Source organism: Poecilia reticulata, chromosome 7 (assembly GCF_904066995.2).
Source record: "Poecilia reticulata chromosome 7, P_reticulata-male-v2, whole genome shotgun sequence".
In the NCBI taxonomy this organism is placed as follows: domain Eukaryota; kingdom Metazoa; phylum Chordata; class Actinopteri; order Cyprinodontiformes; family Poeciliidae; genus Poecilia; species Poecilia reticulata.
The window spans coordinates 4,254,553-4,271,448 of NC_088836.1; the positions used below are offsets into that span (position 1 = coordinate 4,254,553).

Sequence of the window (16,896 nt, forward strand, 5' to 3'; positions counted from 1 at the left end):
TGTAATTTTGGCTTATTGTTATAACGAAACATTGAAACATTCTTTATTACCTGAACATTACATTAGCGTAAGGATATATGTAGCACGTTTCAACTACTGTGCTGTCACATATTTATCCCTGACCTTTGGTTGCTTATAGTAAATGAATTGTCCGAAAATGCCAAGCGAGAAAATCCAAATTACTTCAGTTTAGAATATAAATTCTGAGGTACTTTAAACGCACCGTTGAGCTTCACCCATGAATCAGGAACTCTACAGTTTGTTCAGTTATTTCAAAGGGGCTATATGTGTCGAATCTACTGGCTGAACTAAGTAAGAACTTTGTTTGGCTTTTACACGGAAATTAAGATGTTTGAGGGCACCTGAAAGGTCACGTGTTCAGTTTCAATATTACAAACGCTGACCTGTTGTCTACAGTAGCACATTCAGAACGTCATTAGGACACAGACGCACCGCATATTTCAAAGACGTCGTTTTTTATGCGGATTTAAAAGACTGTAAGAGGTATATCAGTATCCATATACTGTTCCTGTGAATATTTTGAGCCGAACACATCGATGCTCTAGCTGTAGCTAGCGAAGGTAGGAAGCTAACAAGCTAGAATCACCTGCCAGTGGCTTCATCCTAGAGCTCGCTAACAAAACTTAAGAGAAAATGTAAATGTGCTTATATGTTATGTAGATTTTTCTGTTATTTGTAACTTAGTTGTCTTCTAATTTTATTTTAAACCTCAGCAACGCCGTTAGTAGTGAAGCGTTGGTCGTTTTGTTATTCTAAGTTCTTGGTTTTTAATGTGTAATTTGGTAATATTTTGGAATATTTCCAATTCTACTATTATGTCGGACAGTTGGATACTCGTGCTGTAAATATTTCTTATTAATTTCTTAACTGGAAAAATGTGATGTATGCTCTGTTATATCAGAGCATAAAGCTTGTGTACAAGAGAAAAGCTTAAGGATGAGTTTGGATCTTAACTTTTAAAAGAAGCACTTTCTCACTTTTTTAACCCTCTGATGCATGAATTGTGAATCCCTGAGTCAAGATTTTTTTAAAATGTGATTTTACTCTTCTTGGAGCATAAAAAACCAAATATGAACTATTTTCAAAAATTTTATTTTTTCCGGAAGTTACAGAAATGTCCACTACAGTGGACTATATGCGCTTCAGCACTCAACATAGAACAGTATGAATTTAATTGAAGAATAATTTAATCTGAGTTTGATCATATATCCATGAGCACTTATTCCATTGTGGGCTTTGAAAAGCACTTGAACATACTTTCATACACTCTTCTATAGCCCTTCTGTTTAGTCCAAACCTAGAGAACAATATTCATCAAACACCTGCATCTCCAGAACTTCTCTTCTAACTTCTCTCCTAACTCATTTTCCTAACTCCTAAGCTACATGAAAATTGGCAAAGCATCCAGGGCACAGTGTCACATGGCACTGCATGTAGATGTATTTGGTCTTCCTTGTGCATGCAGCATCGTGGCATCTGTTTGCATTTTTGACTTTGGTGAGCTCAGGCCAGTGATTTCCTGCGCTGAACCTGACTTCACTGGGTACTTCGGTCACTGCTCTGCATTTTGCTGGAGGTGGGGCCTCCACTGGGTCTTCCTCTTCTGTTTTGCTGAACAGAATTTATCAGCGCACGGGCCACAGAAGCTTTGAAGATGAGGAGATTAATCTTTTCCAATCCAGACATCAGGTAGAGTCGCCAGGCATTTACAACAGTCGCATCCAAAAAATTAAAGAACACTCTGATGTACCGCCGCTTGTTTCTACGTCTGTGGGGATACATTGCCACACACTGGTCAACAAGATCCAACCCACCCATGTGTTACTTATAAAAGGCCATCGAGTAGGGTCTTTGCACACTGATCTTGGTTTGTTCTTTCTTCAGCCATCTTTGGGCCGTGTCTTCAGGGGACTGACCTGCACAGGTCGATGCCATGTGGATGACTGAGCTGTCAAGCCAACGTGTGACAGTGATGTTACTGTTTGTGCTGACAACAGAGCAGGCTCCTCTGCCTTCTTTTCTCAGTTGTTTTTCACTCTTAAGTTTCTGACTCACTCCTTTCACTCTGTTTGCTCTGCATGTACCTGTGCCATAGATGCCTAGGTCTTTCAAGACCTCAAGGAGTGGAATGCTGCAGAAGAAGTTGTCAAAAAACACCTTGTGGTTTTTGTGCTATATGTCATCACAAAGGCGCATCACTACATCTCCAGCCATTCCCAGACCACTGCTCTGACCCCTAATTGCTGAGCCCGGACACACTTCAAATTTGTACATATAACCTGAGGACCCTGCCCTGACCCACATTCTCATTCCCTAGAGTTTGGGCTTTTTTGGTATGTATTGCTTGATTGATAGTTGGCCTTTGAAGGGAATGATTTACTCATCGATTGATTGGAGTTCTTCAGGGTTTGCTGCCGCCAGGAATGTTTTCTGAAGTGTACTTGGCACTGGTGCTATTTTTGAAGAACCTGTCTTGGTTTGCTGGCTGGCAGGTATAGTTATCCACTAAGTGCAGATAACTCAGAATTTGCTCATATCTGTTTACATACATAGCATCTGCAATTATTCCAAGACGAAGGCCATCCTCACTGGACCAATACATCCGTGTCCTAGGATACCGAATGTACCCCATGAGCATGTTGATCCCTAGAAAAATGTGCATTTCTTCGCTTGTCACGGCTAGATTTTCTTTCCCTTTCTGCAGTGCATACATGTTGGTGTTATGCACCATCTCATCAATGAGATCTAAGGGAAACAAATACCTAAAGAAATCAATTGGTTCTCTTCCATCAGCATTTATCCTTCTTTCTCCTAGAAAAGGTGGCAGGTCTCCATCAAAGTTATTGTCTTGGACTTTCCAGACATATTTGCGGGGTTGAGAGCAGGCATGGCCCTTGTGAACATTTCTCTCAGTAGGTACCATGTGGACATTTTCCTCAACTCCCTCATCTTGCTGACCTCCCTCTGCAACCTGTCCTCCATCATCCTGGCCCTCATCATCTTGACTTTCAGCATCCTGACTGTCTGCAACTCCTTCATCATCCAGATCTCCTATATTTCCAGTTTCCTCTAGAGGGAATTTTCTTGACTATTCTATAGTGTTCCTTATTCTTTGCTGCACTTGTGGTCTAAAAGTATGAGAAAATGATAATTTTACTAACACAAACTACAACTGATCTGCATAAAAAAGTATATTTTTAAAACTAACTTATAGATATACTCAAAATGAATTAAATTACAAGCAAAACTGTTATAATGAAAAATAAATAAACTATATTACTTATGTTAAAAATATAGTCAGTGATGCATGATGTCCACTGTGTTGGACACATGGTTAATCACAATTTCCTACTTATGTGAAATAAAATTTTCCAAACTAAGTTAATATTGTTACTTAGATACTCCTGCAGGTCAGCATATTTTTTTTTACCTCTAGGATTCTCCTAGAATAGAAGGATTGAGAGGATATTCCAGGAGTGGTCATTGAGTGTGTCTGTCTGCCAGCCATCTTGGACTCCGATGACATTAACTTGTAGTTACAACAACTTGCCACTGAATTAAACTCAATGGAGGGGAGCAGTAGAGAGCATTCTAAGGACTGATATGCAATTCCACCATAGAAACCACCGCATTTAGGAAACAATGACTTTTAAACAGCTGTCCACTGTAGTGACCACTATGCACCAGAGGGTGCATAGTGGTCACTACAGCGCACGGGCACCAGAGGATGCATAGCGGTCACTACAGTCACTAATTATATTAGTGACTACGATTATATATATGATTATATATAATCATATATAATTATGACTATTATATGTGAGGATTCACAGTCGGTTCATCAACAAAACTTGATTTTTCTTGTCAATTAAGTAATGATACATTTTTTCATGGATTGGCAATAGAAACACCTAGCAAATGTAATAAAACTTTCATCTGTTTTATTTTTGAATGTAGTATTTTTCCTAGAATGGCCTCGGGCATCCCGGATGAGGTGATGATGGACGCTGCACTGATAAAAGAATTAGCCGAAGTTGCAAAGGACGCAGCACTTCTTCAGGGAGTATTGATGAGGACCAAGGAGAGTCCAAACTCATCTGAGGTGCTTTTTTAAAAATGTCACTTTAGTTGTCATTCAGACTGTTATTATCAACCCAGCTTGCTGTGGTCAAATCAGTAGATGCATTAAAGCACTGACAGAATGTCTAGCCTTTTAAGTCTGATCTACTGCAGGTGAAACAGACCGAGAAATCGTCTCAGGAATATGCTCTTCAGCACAATTAGTTTTCTGTGTTAATTCCTCTCAGACCCAGTAATTGTTTTTTCCATATATTTCTTACATTTCCCAACTTTTTTAAATTTTTTTTTGCAGTTGGTGACATATGCTCCATTCACTCTCTTCCCTTCGCCTGTGCCTAAGTCCGTGTTCCTTCAGGCTCTGGCGGTTCAGACCCACTTCAACACGTTGGTGGATAAGATCAGCCAGGATATGGACTTCCTGCAGGAGGCTTTAGCCAGGTAGGATGCAGCAGCACTGCCTGCAATTCATGGAATGGATATGTTTTTGTGTGCAAAGCGATGCTAGGAAACAAGGTTATTATAGTTAACTGAAACAAACTAACAAAAACTGAAATTGACCTTAACTGAAATAAATAAAACGCCAATTAATTGGGAAAGATTTACAACTAACTGGAACTAAAATTATAATATATATTTTTTAGTGTATAAGAATGTATATAAACCCTCCAGACTCTACTAAGGGACAAGGGTGTATAGAAAATGGATGGATGGAAGAATATATTTATGTTTTTAATAGCCTTTTGAAATTGATGTTGATTGTGAGAAAACACTAGTCAGTTAACAACAATAATTAAATAGATTTTTTTGAAAATAGGATCTTCTGTTTTGTATTCAATACCCAATTGATGTATTCATAATCGCAATATAATATTTTGACCTTTTTGAATTTTGCACCTAAAACTTGACCAAAGTATGAAAGTAAAACTACTCCTATAACTATTAAAACTAAACAATATTTAACTAATATTAGCTAATAATTCTAGCAAACCCACTCTGAAAAAAATTATTTAAACTAACTGAATTAGGAAAACAAAAAGGCACAATGAAATAAAACTAAACTCTAATTAAAAATCCAAAGCTATTATAAACCCAGTGTAATCCGATACAGTCCCTCATATGTTGTTTTCCCTACCTTGTCAGGACTTTAAGAGTTTGTTTTTTGTTTACAGCACAATAGAAGTGGATGATTTCACTGCCAGGTTGTTCAAGATCCACCAGCAGATCCTAAAAGAAGGAAGATCTCAGGTACGGTTACGTTTACATGAGCAGTTCTGGACAAAAGTTTTTGCAGTGACTGAAATGTTGTTCAGTTTATACAATCAGAGTTCACATTGTTTACATAATGAGGTCAAAGTGATCAGACGTGTGCTACAAACATTAGCTTAAAATGTTTGTTTTAGATTAGAACTAAAAATCTGTTTTAACGCTTTTTTTAACCATCAGACAGAACAATCCTCTAACTTTTTTGAGTTAGATCTCTGAAAATAAGAATGACCCAGAAGTTAATATGGAGTACTCTAGTTTGAATTCCAAATGTTATAAAGAAAATTCAATGGGGAAATATTGAATCTACATTTGATTTTCATGTATATTCAAAGACAGCCATCTGAAAAATTGAACAACTAAAAAATGTTAAAATGGCAAAACCAGATCTGTGCCATTCTCAAAACTTTTAATATTTCTATTGATTTATTGTTTTAGTAAGGCATAAAATTCTCTCTGTAATCAAAATGTATAAAAAAAATATGGTTTATAAACCATAAAATCCAAATTTGACACTTAAAAATTGAAAACTTAAAACCTATTGAAAACAAAGAGGTGAGCTAAGACTTTCTTTGATGCTTTGATGGGTTTTTTAAAGGTCAGTAAAATGGACTATTTTGAGCTTTACATCATGTTGTAATGTCATTTCCCTCATCAAAAACATTTCTGGAGTGTTGCCTGGATTCTTTCATCGATGGTTGAAAAATTCTTTAATCTCTTGTAGCCACAATTACTTCTCAGTGAAATGTTGTTGAAGGGTTAATAGAGCAGCCATGTTGTGATAACTTCCTGAAGGTGGAGTTTCAGAAAGGGCAGGAGTTTTAAAAGAGATGGAGGAACAATTTCAAGGCATTAAATTACACAGTCTATTTTCAGTCATTTTTAATGTATAGCATTTTTATAACAACTGAAGACACCACAGTTACTTGATTATGCTATAAAATGGCACTATGTACCTGGAACATACATAATATTTTACATACTCACTGAAGCTCTGCTCTTTCTGCATTATTTAACTTAAAAGCCATGAACCTTTTGCGTTTAAGGTATTACTAACTTAAGATTTTTGCTTTGTTTGCACTGAATGTTCATCACCGGACCTCAATTAGTACCTTCATATATATGGGCTTCTTGTTTTTCTTTTTTGCAGTCCATCGTGTTGGGTCTTAATCGTTCTGACTACATGTTGGACCAGAGAGAGGACCAAACGTTTTCTCTGAAGCAGATAGAGATCAATACTATTGCTGCCAGCTTTGGTGGCCTCTCCTCACAAACCCCAGAGGTACACAGGTAAGTTGTTCAGCAAAAGATTGCACAGATTTGTATTTTTACAGAACAAAGATAGAAATAATTAATTTCCATCCATACCGTAGCCGGGCAGAGCTGTTGGAGTAGAGGAGAAAGCAATGTCTCAACCAAAAATATGTGAACAGATGTCTACAAAAGGATCAAATCAAAACTAAAGTAACAAAATGAAACCTGTTTTAAAGTGACTGGTGTGAAAAGGGGAATTTTGATTTTTGTTGAAAGAAATTTCCTGCTTGAATGTATTTAGTGCATTGTTTAATCAAGACAAAAACATAACATTTTAAAAATCTAAAAGAGGACAAAACTTGTGTAAAGACTACAGAAGGTTCCCTCTGGCTCCACAGACACATCCTGAAGGTGGCTGGGAGGCTGGAGGAGAGTCAACGAATCCTGGACAACAACCCTGCAGCTGGTCTGGCCAGAGGACTGGCCAAAGCCTGGGAGCTGTATGGATCAGAGAGGTAACCCACACAGACATCCAAATAAGACAACTTTAAGGCTGACTGTTTGCATCCTGTGGTTAAAGCGGATCAAACCCCAGAGTGAACAGTATAATACAATATAACACACAAACGCTTTCAGCTAAATACTATTTCAGTCAACTCCATGTTAACAAACAGTTTCAGCTCTTTATGTTGTTATCTTTCTAGTCAGAGAACTTTATTTTTTATGATGGAAGCTGACGGTGTTACCATGAGTGTTGTTTTTTTGTTGTTGTTGTTGTTTCAGGGCGGTTGTCATGTTTTTGGTGGAGGAAGTCCAGAGGAACATCTTTGATCACCGATACATTGAAAGCGAACTCTGGAAGAGGTAAGAGTCGGGTCATTCGTCCTAGAAGGCGGAGCTACATCCACCCAAGCGTTTTGCACAACATGACCTTTGGAGATTAAAGGATTTGTCAAACCTGTATGAAAGAATCAAAGCAACACTCAAGTTATGTTTTTGAAGAAGGAATAACATAGTTGATTTTACATAATACTGTCCCTTCAAATACTGAAAAAAAACCCCAAACAAAATTATCTGAATTACATGATTTAGAACCCGCAGATGTCCTAATCTGTCTTCTTTCAACATGAATGAACTCTCCAGAGAAAACATGGCTTCTGACCTGAAGGTTAAAGTTTCAACAGTTTGTGTCCAGGATGTGTGGGTTTTCCTGTATAAGTTGCAAGCAACTTCAGCCCTGAGGATCCTCTCTGCACACCCTTATTGATATGATCATTATCACAACATTCAACAGCCAATTATGTTTTCTTAACATCATACAGTCCTTTTTAACGCTGAAGAGTGTTGTTGTTGCTGTGTCTTGTTAGCTTTTAGTTGTGATACGCTCACTGATAACTTATCTGACCAGGGATCACCAGTGTTAGGGCCATAGGGCAATTAGACTGAAAATCTGACAATTCCTCAGCATCTTTATACTTAAGTATAAACCTGATCTGCGTAAATGGAGAAATTGGATGTGTTGTAAACTCTGTTTTTCAGAAACATTCCCACAGTAAGAAAACGGTTTGATGACGTCTATAAAACAGGATCTCTTGATCCAGACAAGAGGCTTTTTGTGTAAGTCAAGTTCTAGAGATGTGTTAAATCCCACCCCGGCCAATCACTGGACGTTAGGATAGGTAATAATAATTGACTTTAATTTCAGGGATGGAAAAGAGGTGGCAGTGGTGTACTTCAGGAATGGTTACATGCCGCAGAACTACACTAATGAACAGGTATTTCAAAACATCTCCATTCCTCAATCATTCCTCTACAGGTCCTTCTCAAAAAATTAGCATATTGTGATTACGTTCATTATTTTCCATAATGTAATGATAAAAATTAAACTCATATATTTTAGATTCATTGCACACCAACTGAAATATTTCAGGTATTTTATTGTTTTAATACTGGTGATTTTGGCATACAGCTCATGAAAATCCAAAATCCCTGTCTCAAAAAATTAGCATATTTCATCCGACCAATAAAAGAAAAGTGTTTATAATACCAAAAAAGTCAACCTTCAAATAATTATGTTCAGTTATGCACTCAATACTTGGTCAGGAATCCTTTTTTAGCCTTCAATGCGGCATGGAGGCCATCAGCCTGTGGCTCTGCTGAGGTGTTATGGAGCCCAGGATGCTTTGATAACGGCCTTAAGCTCATCCAGAGTTTTGGGTCTTGCGTCTCTCAACTTTCTCTTCACAATATCCCACAGATTCTCTATGGGGTTCAGGTCAGGAGCGTTGGCAGGCCAATTGAGCACAGTAACACCATGGTCAGTAATACCAGTGGTTTTGGCTCTGTGAGCAGGTGCCAGGTTGTGCTGAAAAATGAAATCTTCATCTCCATAAAGCTTTTCAGCAGATGGAAGCATGAAATACTCCAAAACCTCCTGATAGCTGCTGCATTGACCTGCCCTTGATGAAACACAGTGGACCAACACCAGCAGCTGACATGGCTCCTCAGACCATCACTGACTGTGGGTACTTGACACTGGACTTCTGGCCTTTTGGCATTTCCTTCTCCCCAGTCTTCCTCCAGACTCTGGCACCTTGATTTCCGAATGACATGCAAAATTTGCTTTCATCCAAAAAAAGTACTTTGGACCACTGAGCAACAGTCCAGTGCTGCTTCTCTGTAGCCCAGGTCAGGCACTTCTGCCGCTGTATCTGGTTCAAAAGTGGCTTGACCTTCTACTCCAGACTCAGTCCACTGCTTCCCACAAGGTCTGGAATCGGTCCTTCTCCACAATCTTCCTCAGGGTCCGGTCACCTCTTCTCGTTGTGCAGCGTTTTCTGCCACACTTTTTCCTTCCCACTGAGGTGCCTTGATACAGCACTCTGGGAACAGCCTATTCGTTCAGAAATTTCTTTCTGTGTCTGACCCTCTTGCTTGAGGGTGTCAATGATGGCCTTCTGGACAGCAGTCAGGTCAGCAGTCTTACCCATGATTGCGGTTTTGAGTAACAAACCAGGCTGGGAGTTTTTAAAAGCCTCAGGAATCTTTTGCAGGTGTTCAGAGTTACTTTGTTGATTCAGATGATGAGGTTAACTGCTCGTTCAGAGAACCTTTTCATGATATGCTAATTTTTTGAGGCGGGGATTTTGGGTTTTCATGAGCTGTTTGCCAAAATCATCAGTATTAAAACAATAAAAGACCTGAAATATTTCAGTTGGTGTGCAATGAATCTAAAATATGACAGTTTAATTTTAATCATTACATTATGGAAAATAATTAACTTTATCACAATATGCTAATTTTTTTAGAAGGACCTGTATGTGAGTTATTTACATAGTCTTAAAGAGTGGATTCTCAGCTGTCAAACATAGAAATAAAAAAATTTACCTATGGCCACTGAATGTTAATTTAATTGGCTGAAACCAGTGTGTGAATAGCCAATGGAGCTCGGCATGTTAAGCAGCTGTAATTCCACCCACCTGGGAACAGCTCAGACTGACTCAAACGAACTGAATTCAGACTCAGAGTTTACCATTATAAAACATCCAAAAGCTGCAATTTAAAGAGGTTAGTTTCTTCTTCATGACTTCAACTAGCATACTTGGCCATTTAAAAAATCACTAAGTTCTCAGAAATTGGTGGTTTTATTTATTTTTTCTCCATTTCTGCTTTGGCGATTTGTTCCTGGTTTTCTTGTGGTGAGTCACGTAAGAGAGCCACACTGATTAAACTCTGAAATGCACAATAAATGTATAACCCAAGTAAATTATTCCCAAACTGACAGGGGGATGAGGGCAGGACTTTTTCACATCCTTACCCATGCTGATGTTAAGACTACACTGAAACCAAGTTATCTCATCATTTTCTCCCAGGCCAAAGATGCTGGAAAACTGGGTTATATGTTTTAAAAAGTCAACTTGTAAAGTTGTGTCCAGTGATTTGTTATTCGTCTGATCATGTTCCTGTTTCCTGTGAACAAAGAAGAACAAACGGTTTTCACGCTCTGCTGGTCAGTGTGTCCACTGGTCAGTCAGGAATGTAGGTTCAGAGAAAACAGGCAGCACTCGGCCCAAAACTGGTTCAGACAAAAACTGAGCTGCAGTTTCTGCTCTTTGTGGAGTTTAAGGAAAAGTCTCAATCTAATTTGGAGCCTCACAGTACTGTTTAGGGAAATCAAAAAACAAAGTGGGATGAGCATTTTTCAAGATACGGCTGCACAATGTCTCATCACCACGATATCAGCGTGTGTGCAATATTCATATCACAAAGGACTGGTTGAAGGGCAGTAACTGTTGCCAGTAGAGAGCAAACGTTTACACTAAACACAAACAACATTGCCAGAAATGCTGAAGCTCACAGAGTAGGAAGCACAGATTAGAAAGAAGAAAATAGGCATGTATTTCACCCGATATCGTTTGTGTCCAAACGAAACCTAAAACAATTTTAGGTTTTTCTTTGTCTGATTCAGCGTTTGGAGAAACCAGAAATGATCATTTTTTGATCCAGAGTTCCAGAGTGGATACATTTCAAAACGTTAGCTTCGCGTTCCATCTTTCTGTGACCCGAATGCTCCTCAATAACAAACGTGGCACTGTTTGCTGTTCTGTGTTTTTTGCATAGCTGCATGTTAATGCTACATCGCCACCGATTGGCCAGGTAGGCCTACTACAGCCCTTTCTGTGTCGCTCCATTCTATCGTGTCAACGCGCATTTTTACGTAGTCGTTTCTGAAAATGTACTGTGTTTGTCTCTGCGTGAACAGGGGCCTCGGGTTCTCGGACATTTCCGACTTTAATTCACATCAAAACTGAAGATGACTCAAAGAAACAAACAATAAAAAAAGGTAGCATATTTATGAGCGCATGGAGGAGACGGTAGAGGTTTAAAATCAGATTTGTGGTTTGTGAATTGCAGTGCTGGGATGTTCGTCTCATGATGGAGCGCTCTCAGGCTGTAAAATGCCCAGACATCAGCACTCACCTGGCAGGAACCAAGAAGGTCCAGCAGGTGTTGGCCCGACCCGGAGTTCTGGAGAGGTTCTTCCCTGATCAGCCTCAGGCAGTGCAACAGATGAGGGAAACATTTGCTGGCCTCTACACTCTAGACATGGTGACCAAAGGGGAATTTTTATCCAATTGTTTTGCTAGTAAAATACAACAAAAAAAGTTTTCCTGATTTCTTTTTGTTTTGTTGTGGTTCGGTTGTCTACAGGGACCAGAAGGTGACAAAACTGTAGCAATGGCTTTGGCAGAACCAAACCGGTTTGTTCTGAAACCTCAGCGAGAAGGAGGAGGTAAATATACATATTTAAAAAAATGGATCTGCATGTAGTAATTCCTTATATATCAGCTACTTTGTATTTAACCTGATGATCTTCTAAGTTGGAGTTTCATTCTTAATGTATGACAAACTTATAGTCAGAAAGTTTTAGGTACTGGAGGTGAACTCTTCCTGCATGGTTTAAAATGTTGTGGGTAATGTTTTAAGTAAACTGCAAATGTGGACAACAAATACTTAAGACTAGGTTCTTGCACTAATTCAGAAGTTAGCACAAAATGTTAGCCACATTTTCCACATTGAATATCTGAAAGCTGCAGGTTTTAGATATAGCAGCTCAGAACTGAAGTCATTTTTTTGTTTTTCTTTTTGTAACTTATTTAATAATTTTGAGAAAAGCTGAAAACATTTGACCCCCACTATGAAGTAGTTTGCACTACCTGCCACTTTGGCCTGTTTTCCCTGTCTAAGCTGAATGATTATTATTTTTTGAAATGCACTTTTGGTTACTGAAACTTTATAATACATTTTAGTAATTGTTGTTTGGCTTGTTTATTTGGGATATTTAAAATGTTTTTCAGTTCCAGTGTTAGATTTTCTTTAGAATTTTTTTTCTTTGATTGTGTTATTTGCATTAATAAGCAATTATTATTATTGTATTAGTTGAAAATTGTTTCATAGATGACAGTGTTATCATTGATTGCAATTGTTTCTGAGACAGTTTACCATCCAGCATAATTTCTTATCAATTTAGTCCATTTTCTGTCCATTTGTGATTCTTGTGGTTTCAGTCTGTGTCAGTTTCTCCATTATGAACATTTCTTCCACCATTGCAGTCAAAATCAATGGGGCAAGTCACAGTTCAGCTATCAGAGATGTTCTGTTAAAGAAGATAAACGCCTAAGCAGACATGTACAGTCCCATCTCTGACCCTGGTTTAGTTTTTTCCATCTTTAAGTCGACCGCTCTAATCAAATCCAGTTCTGTTGAACTTTAATCCATTCTGTTGCTCTAGGTAACAATATCTATGGTTCGGAGATCGTCAAGGTTCTCAGGGAGGTGAGGGGGAGCACGGAGCGGACGGCATACATCCTGATGGATAAAATTAATCCCGCTCCCATTCAGAACTACCTACTGAGGAGAGACTCTCCCCTCGTCATCAGTAACTGTCTGAGTGAACTGGGAGTGTTTGGAGCCTACATAAGGTACGACGATGTTTGTTCTCTTCAGTGCATGGCTATTTTCACACAATAAAGATGTTTTATTGTCGAACGTTTAACTTTCACTAATCTATGCTCTGTCAGTTCTGGACAGAATTTTACACGGCTGTAGTTTACTTCTCAGTCTCTGGCTTACGGCAGCTTAAAAGAGATAATTTCTGCCAGAAAACAAACTTTTTCATCTCCACGAGTTGTGGGACCAACATGAATATTTAGTCTTCTGCACTTGTGTTCAAAAATAGCGAATCACATTCCTTCATATTCTTTCTTTCCCCCCTCCACCAGGGAGCACTTTAAGCAGGTGTATCTTTTGTGCGCAGTAAAACATGTTTCTCTCTTGTGTTCTTGTTTCCTTGCAGGCAGGGGGCACACATGGTGATGAACGAGTGTGTGGGTCACCTGCTGAGGACCAAGAGCTCAGAGCATGCCGACGGGGGGGTGGCCGCGGGCGTGGCCGTTCTGGACAATCCTCTACTCGTCTAAAGCACACAAACATGTCACACTGATTCAGCCTGAGTCCACAAAAAGAGACATCAGATTCTATTTCTGTGCAAGTTAGAGTTGTGTTTAATACATTTCTATTTCAGATCATAAAATCCTTCTATATAATATTTAATATCCCTCTTAAAAAGAAAACAAAACGTATATTCCTCGTTTTACAGAGAGCTTGTTATCAGAAGGAATACTGACCTCTGGTGGCAGGGGAGCCTAATTACACTACTGGAAGAGTTGACTGATTTAAAGTTTGAGTGGAGCTGTTCTGCTAGACTAGAGCCACTAGAAATGTACATTTCCGCCAAAAAACTTAATCTCAGAAATTCTCTAGAAAAATCTAAAAGATTTCTGAGTTTGAAAAGCTGGATAATTAGCAAGACAAAACTCAGAAATTTTGAGATTATCATAAATTCTCTACAAAAAAGGATATTTTTGAGTTTCAAAGGTGGAAAATTATTGCCTTTTGAATTTCAGAAATGTTTGTTTTTTTTGTTTCTAGAAAATTTCTGATATCTCAAAATTTCTGAGTATCAAATTTTCAACTTTTCAAACTCAGAAATTTCCTTAAAAAAAAAAAAAAAAAACGCTTCTTAATGCCTGTTATTTCTCTCGCATATTTTCTGTTTAGAACTTAGAGATTTCCTTGACTTTTTTTTTTTTTTTTACCAGTTTCTGAGTTTTTTGGCACAAATTTACTACTACTCTTTTTTTTTTTTGTCTACATTGGCCTGAACACACCATTGTACCCATCAGTCTTCAGGGACACTAAACAGTATGTTGAGTGAACATGGTTCATTCAACACATTGTAGCCCTTTTGTTGGAAGTTTAAACTGCCTTGAGTTTAATGTGCGATTGCTTCCAAATATGAACAATACTTCAAGTTGAAGGAAACTTGCTTTTTATTCACAAAAGTCCTGTAAAAATATATTACTTATTTTGATTTCATAGAAAATGGCAGAAAAGGAGGAAAGTTCCCTTAATAAAAAGCACTTCCTGTTAGCTCAACCCTTAAGTTATTCTTCACTGTAAATTTTCAACATTTTCGATTTCTGTAGCTTTAACTGAAATCATTGAAGAAAATAATCATGACTGGAGAAATGTATTAGTTGAAAGAGTGTGTTTTTTTTTCTACATGGCAAAGGACAATGTGATTTATACAGTTCAACATTGTGTGCAATGACAGTGAATGACATTAAACAATCCACAGCTACTTTTTTAAAATAAATTAAATGTTGGTTTACAATTTAAAGAAATCTATCTATTTTTGTTATCTCTGATGTGATCATGTCAACATTAAAACATAGCTTTATTTATCAGCTGAGATTCATCAAAGAAATTGAATAGAGAGTAGTTCCAGGATTAAAATGGTTTGAAAAGTAAATTAAGGACTAAATGTCTTTGGACCAAAATTATAAAGCAGTGATGTCCAAAGTGGGTCCTGGAGGGCCGGCATCCTGCATGTTTTAGTTCTCTCCCTGGTGGTGGTAACAACCTCTTCAGCATGAGAATGTTCCTCTTAGGCCTCTAATGAGCCATCATTTGATCTATTGCATTAAACCAGGGAGAGAACTAAAACATGCAGGATGCCGGCCCTCCAGGACCCACTTTGGACACCAGTGACATAAAGAAAATGGATGGATCTAATGTAAAGTTGGATTGTCTGTTTTTTTATTTTTTTTATACTGCTTTCACATCTTTTTGACTATTTCATACATGTTAAAAAGGGCCTTTCAAAACTTCCTCATTTATAGATGTCTTTTCTTTTAAAGTGTGGTAGTGTTCAGGGATTCTTCATAAAATCTTTAAACTTTTGAAACCCTCATCATTCTCGTCATGAGTGTTTTACAACAGTTTTCAGTCAGAGACTTCTTCACAAGCCTGTAATATAGACTGCTACAGGAGATTATTATTTCCCACAGCCATCAGCAACTCTAATGTTTTAGATGTTTCCCTGCTTGCTTTATTAGGTCTATTTCAGCTGATTGCAGTTCAGCTCATACCTGTCTATTGAAATCACCTGAGCTGAAGAAAGGAAACACCTAAAACATGCAGGGCAGTGAGCCTCCAGGACCAGGGTTGGGAAACACCAAACAGTATAAAAATGATTGAATAGTGAATCTTCTGTGTGTTTCAGAAGAAAATCCTGGGCCAGAAGCTAATGCTGTTTGGGTTGCAGTCTGGTTCTGGTTCTGAAGGTCCACAAACTGCTGTTTATCTACTGTGGATCAACTAGGATTTAATTTCTCTTTGTGATCAATAAAGTATTTTTGAATTGAATTGATTCAGATCCATGAAATGACAACAGCTAACAGTTGAAGTTGGTGATGATCTGCAGAATTGTGGATCCTGATGAGAAAATAAAGTCCTGGTCCAGCCCACTGCAGCAGAAACATCAGAACAACAGAGTTCATGATTTGAACTGAAATAAAATCTAAACTGAACAATTAATTCACATATGTTGACTTATCATTGGATAAATTAATCAAAAATTGATTTGAGAACTTTTTTTAATAAGCAATTTATGGATAAACTTGTATTATTTAAAGATGGATTCAGAATCTATGGAGAGTGAAGAGTTTTAATAAACTGACACATTTAAAAATTATTGCATGCTATTTGTTGTAATTTGGCACTTTTCACTCTCCATAAGAGTAAGGACATACAGAATTTAAACTGCTCCTGTATCAAAATGTAGGATTGAAGAATTGAAAATGAGCATTTTTCTAAGAACAAGTCAGTTCATTCCTGATATAGTTTTAGAATAATTTAGAAAAACAGCAAATAATGTACATATTTTCTCTCAACTCTTGCTAGTAACAGTTTTATTATAGGTTGGGATTTGTCTTTTTTTATTGTGTTGCAGGTGGGCAGGTTTTACATTGTGATTGCACTGTAAACTGTTTGGCCTAAATGACTAAAAACTTTTGCAGAACCACCTGAAATGCTCTAGGTGTGATGAGGTGTAGTAATTTGGCGCATTGACCCACCTGGTGATTGCAGAGCCTATAGAGTGAACCAGTAGGCCACTGGAGCGCTATGTTTTGAAATCGCTGCCTCTGTTTTTTGGTAAGTTACTTTTCAGAAACCTTATTCTAAGTTTTGTTTTTACCCTGATGAAGTTATGGAAGCCATTTTTTATGTCTAAACGGCACCAGACAAGGAACTACCCAACCACAACCTCGGAACGGCAGTTTGTTTGGCTGCTGGTGTCCCTACTACAACTAAGGAGAAAAATGACATCTGGAAGCACCATCAGATCGACCATGGACACTGAACCGATCACTA

General features: G+C 38.0%; 1 protein-coding gene across 3 annotated transcripts; it reads left to right on the forward strand.

The window, feature by feature from the left end:
• Window positions 1-200: 200 nt before the first annotated feature.
• On the forward strand, window positions 201-15,888 carry gss (glutathione synthetase). 3 transcript variants are annotated; one of them, XM_008412787.3, is made up of 13 exons: window positions 201-312; window positions 3,979-4,123; window positions 4,394-4,539; window positions 5,271-5,346; window positions 6,515-6,654; window positions 7,017-7,133; window positions 7,402-7,482; window positions 8,158-8,235; window positions 8,324-8,393; window positions 11,533-11,727; window positions 11,830-11,911; window positions 12,911-13,100; window positions 13,475-15,888. In XM_008412787.3, the coding sequence occupies exons 2-13, from the start codon at window positions 3,992-3,994 to the stop codon at window positions 13,596-13,598; spliced, it is 1,431 nt and encodes a 476-aa protein (XP_008411009.1). In that variant the 5' UTR covers window positions 201-312; window positions 3,979-3,991; the 3' UTR covers window positions 13,599-15,888. The 3 variants fall into 3 exon arrangements, with proteins under 3 accessions (XP_008411009.1, XP_008411010.1, XP_008411011.1); XM_008412788.3 differs by lacking the exon at window positions 201-312 and adding an exon at window positions 330-504; XM_008412789.2 differs by lacking the exon at window positions 201-312 and adding an exon at window positions 500-581.
• The last annotated feature ends 1,008 nt before the right edge of the window (window positions 15,889-16,896 follow it).

Coding starts and splice junctions, on each gene's coding strand:
- gss (XM_008412787.3), top strand. CDS start 3,992: ATGGCCTCGGGCATCCCGGATGAGGTGATGATGGACGCTGCACTGATA. Junction 4,540..5,270: donor CTGCAGGAGGCTTTAGCCAG/GTAGGATGCAGC, acceptor TTTTGTTTACAG/CACAATAGAAGTGGATGATT. Junction 8,394..11,532: donor AGAACTACACTAATGAACAG/GTATTTCAAAAC, acceptor TGTGAATTGCAG/TGCTGGGATGTTCGTCTCAT.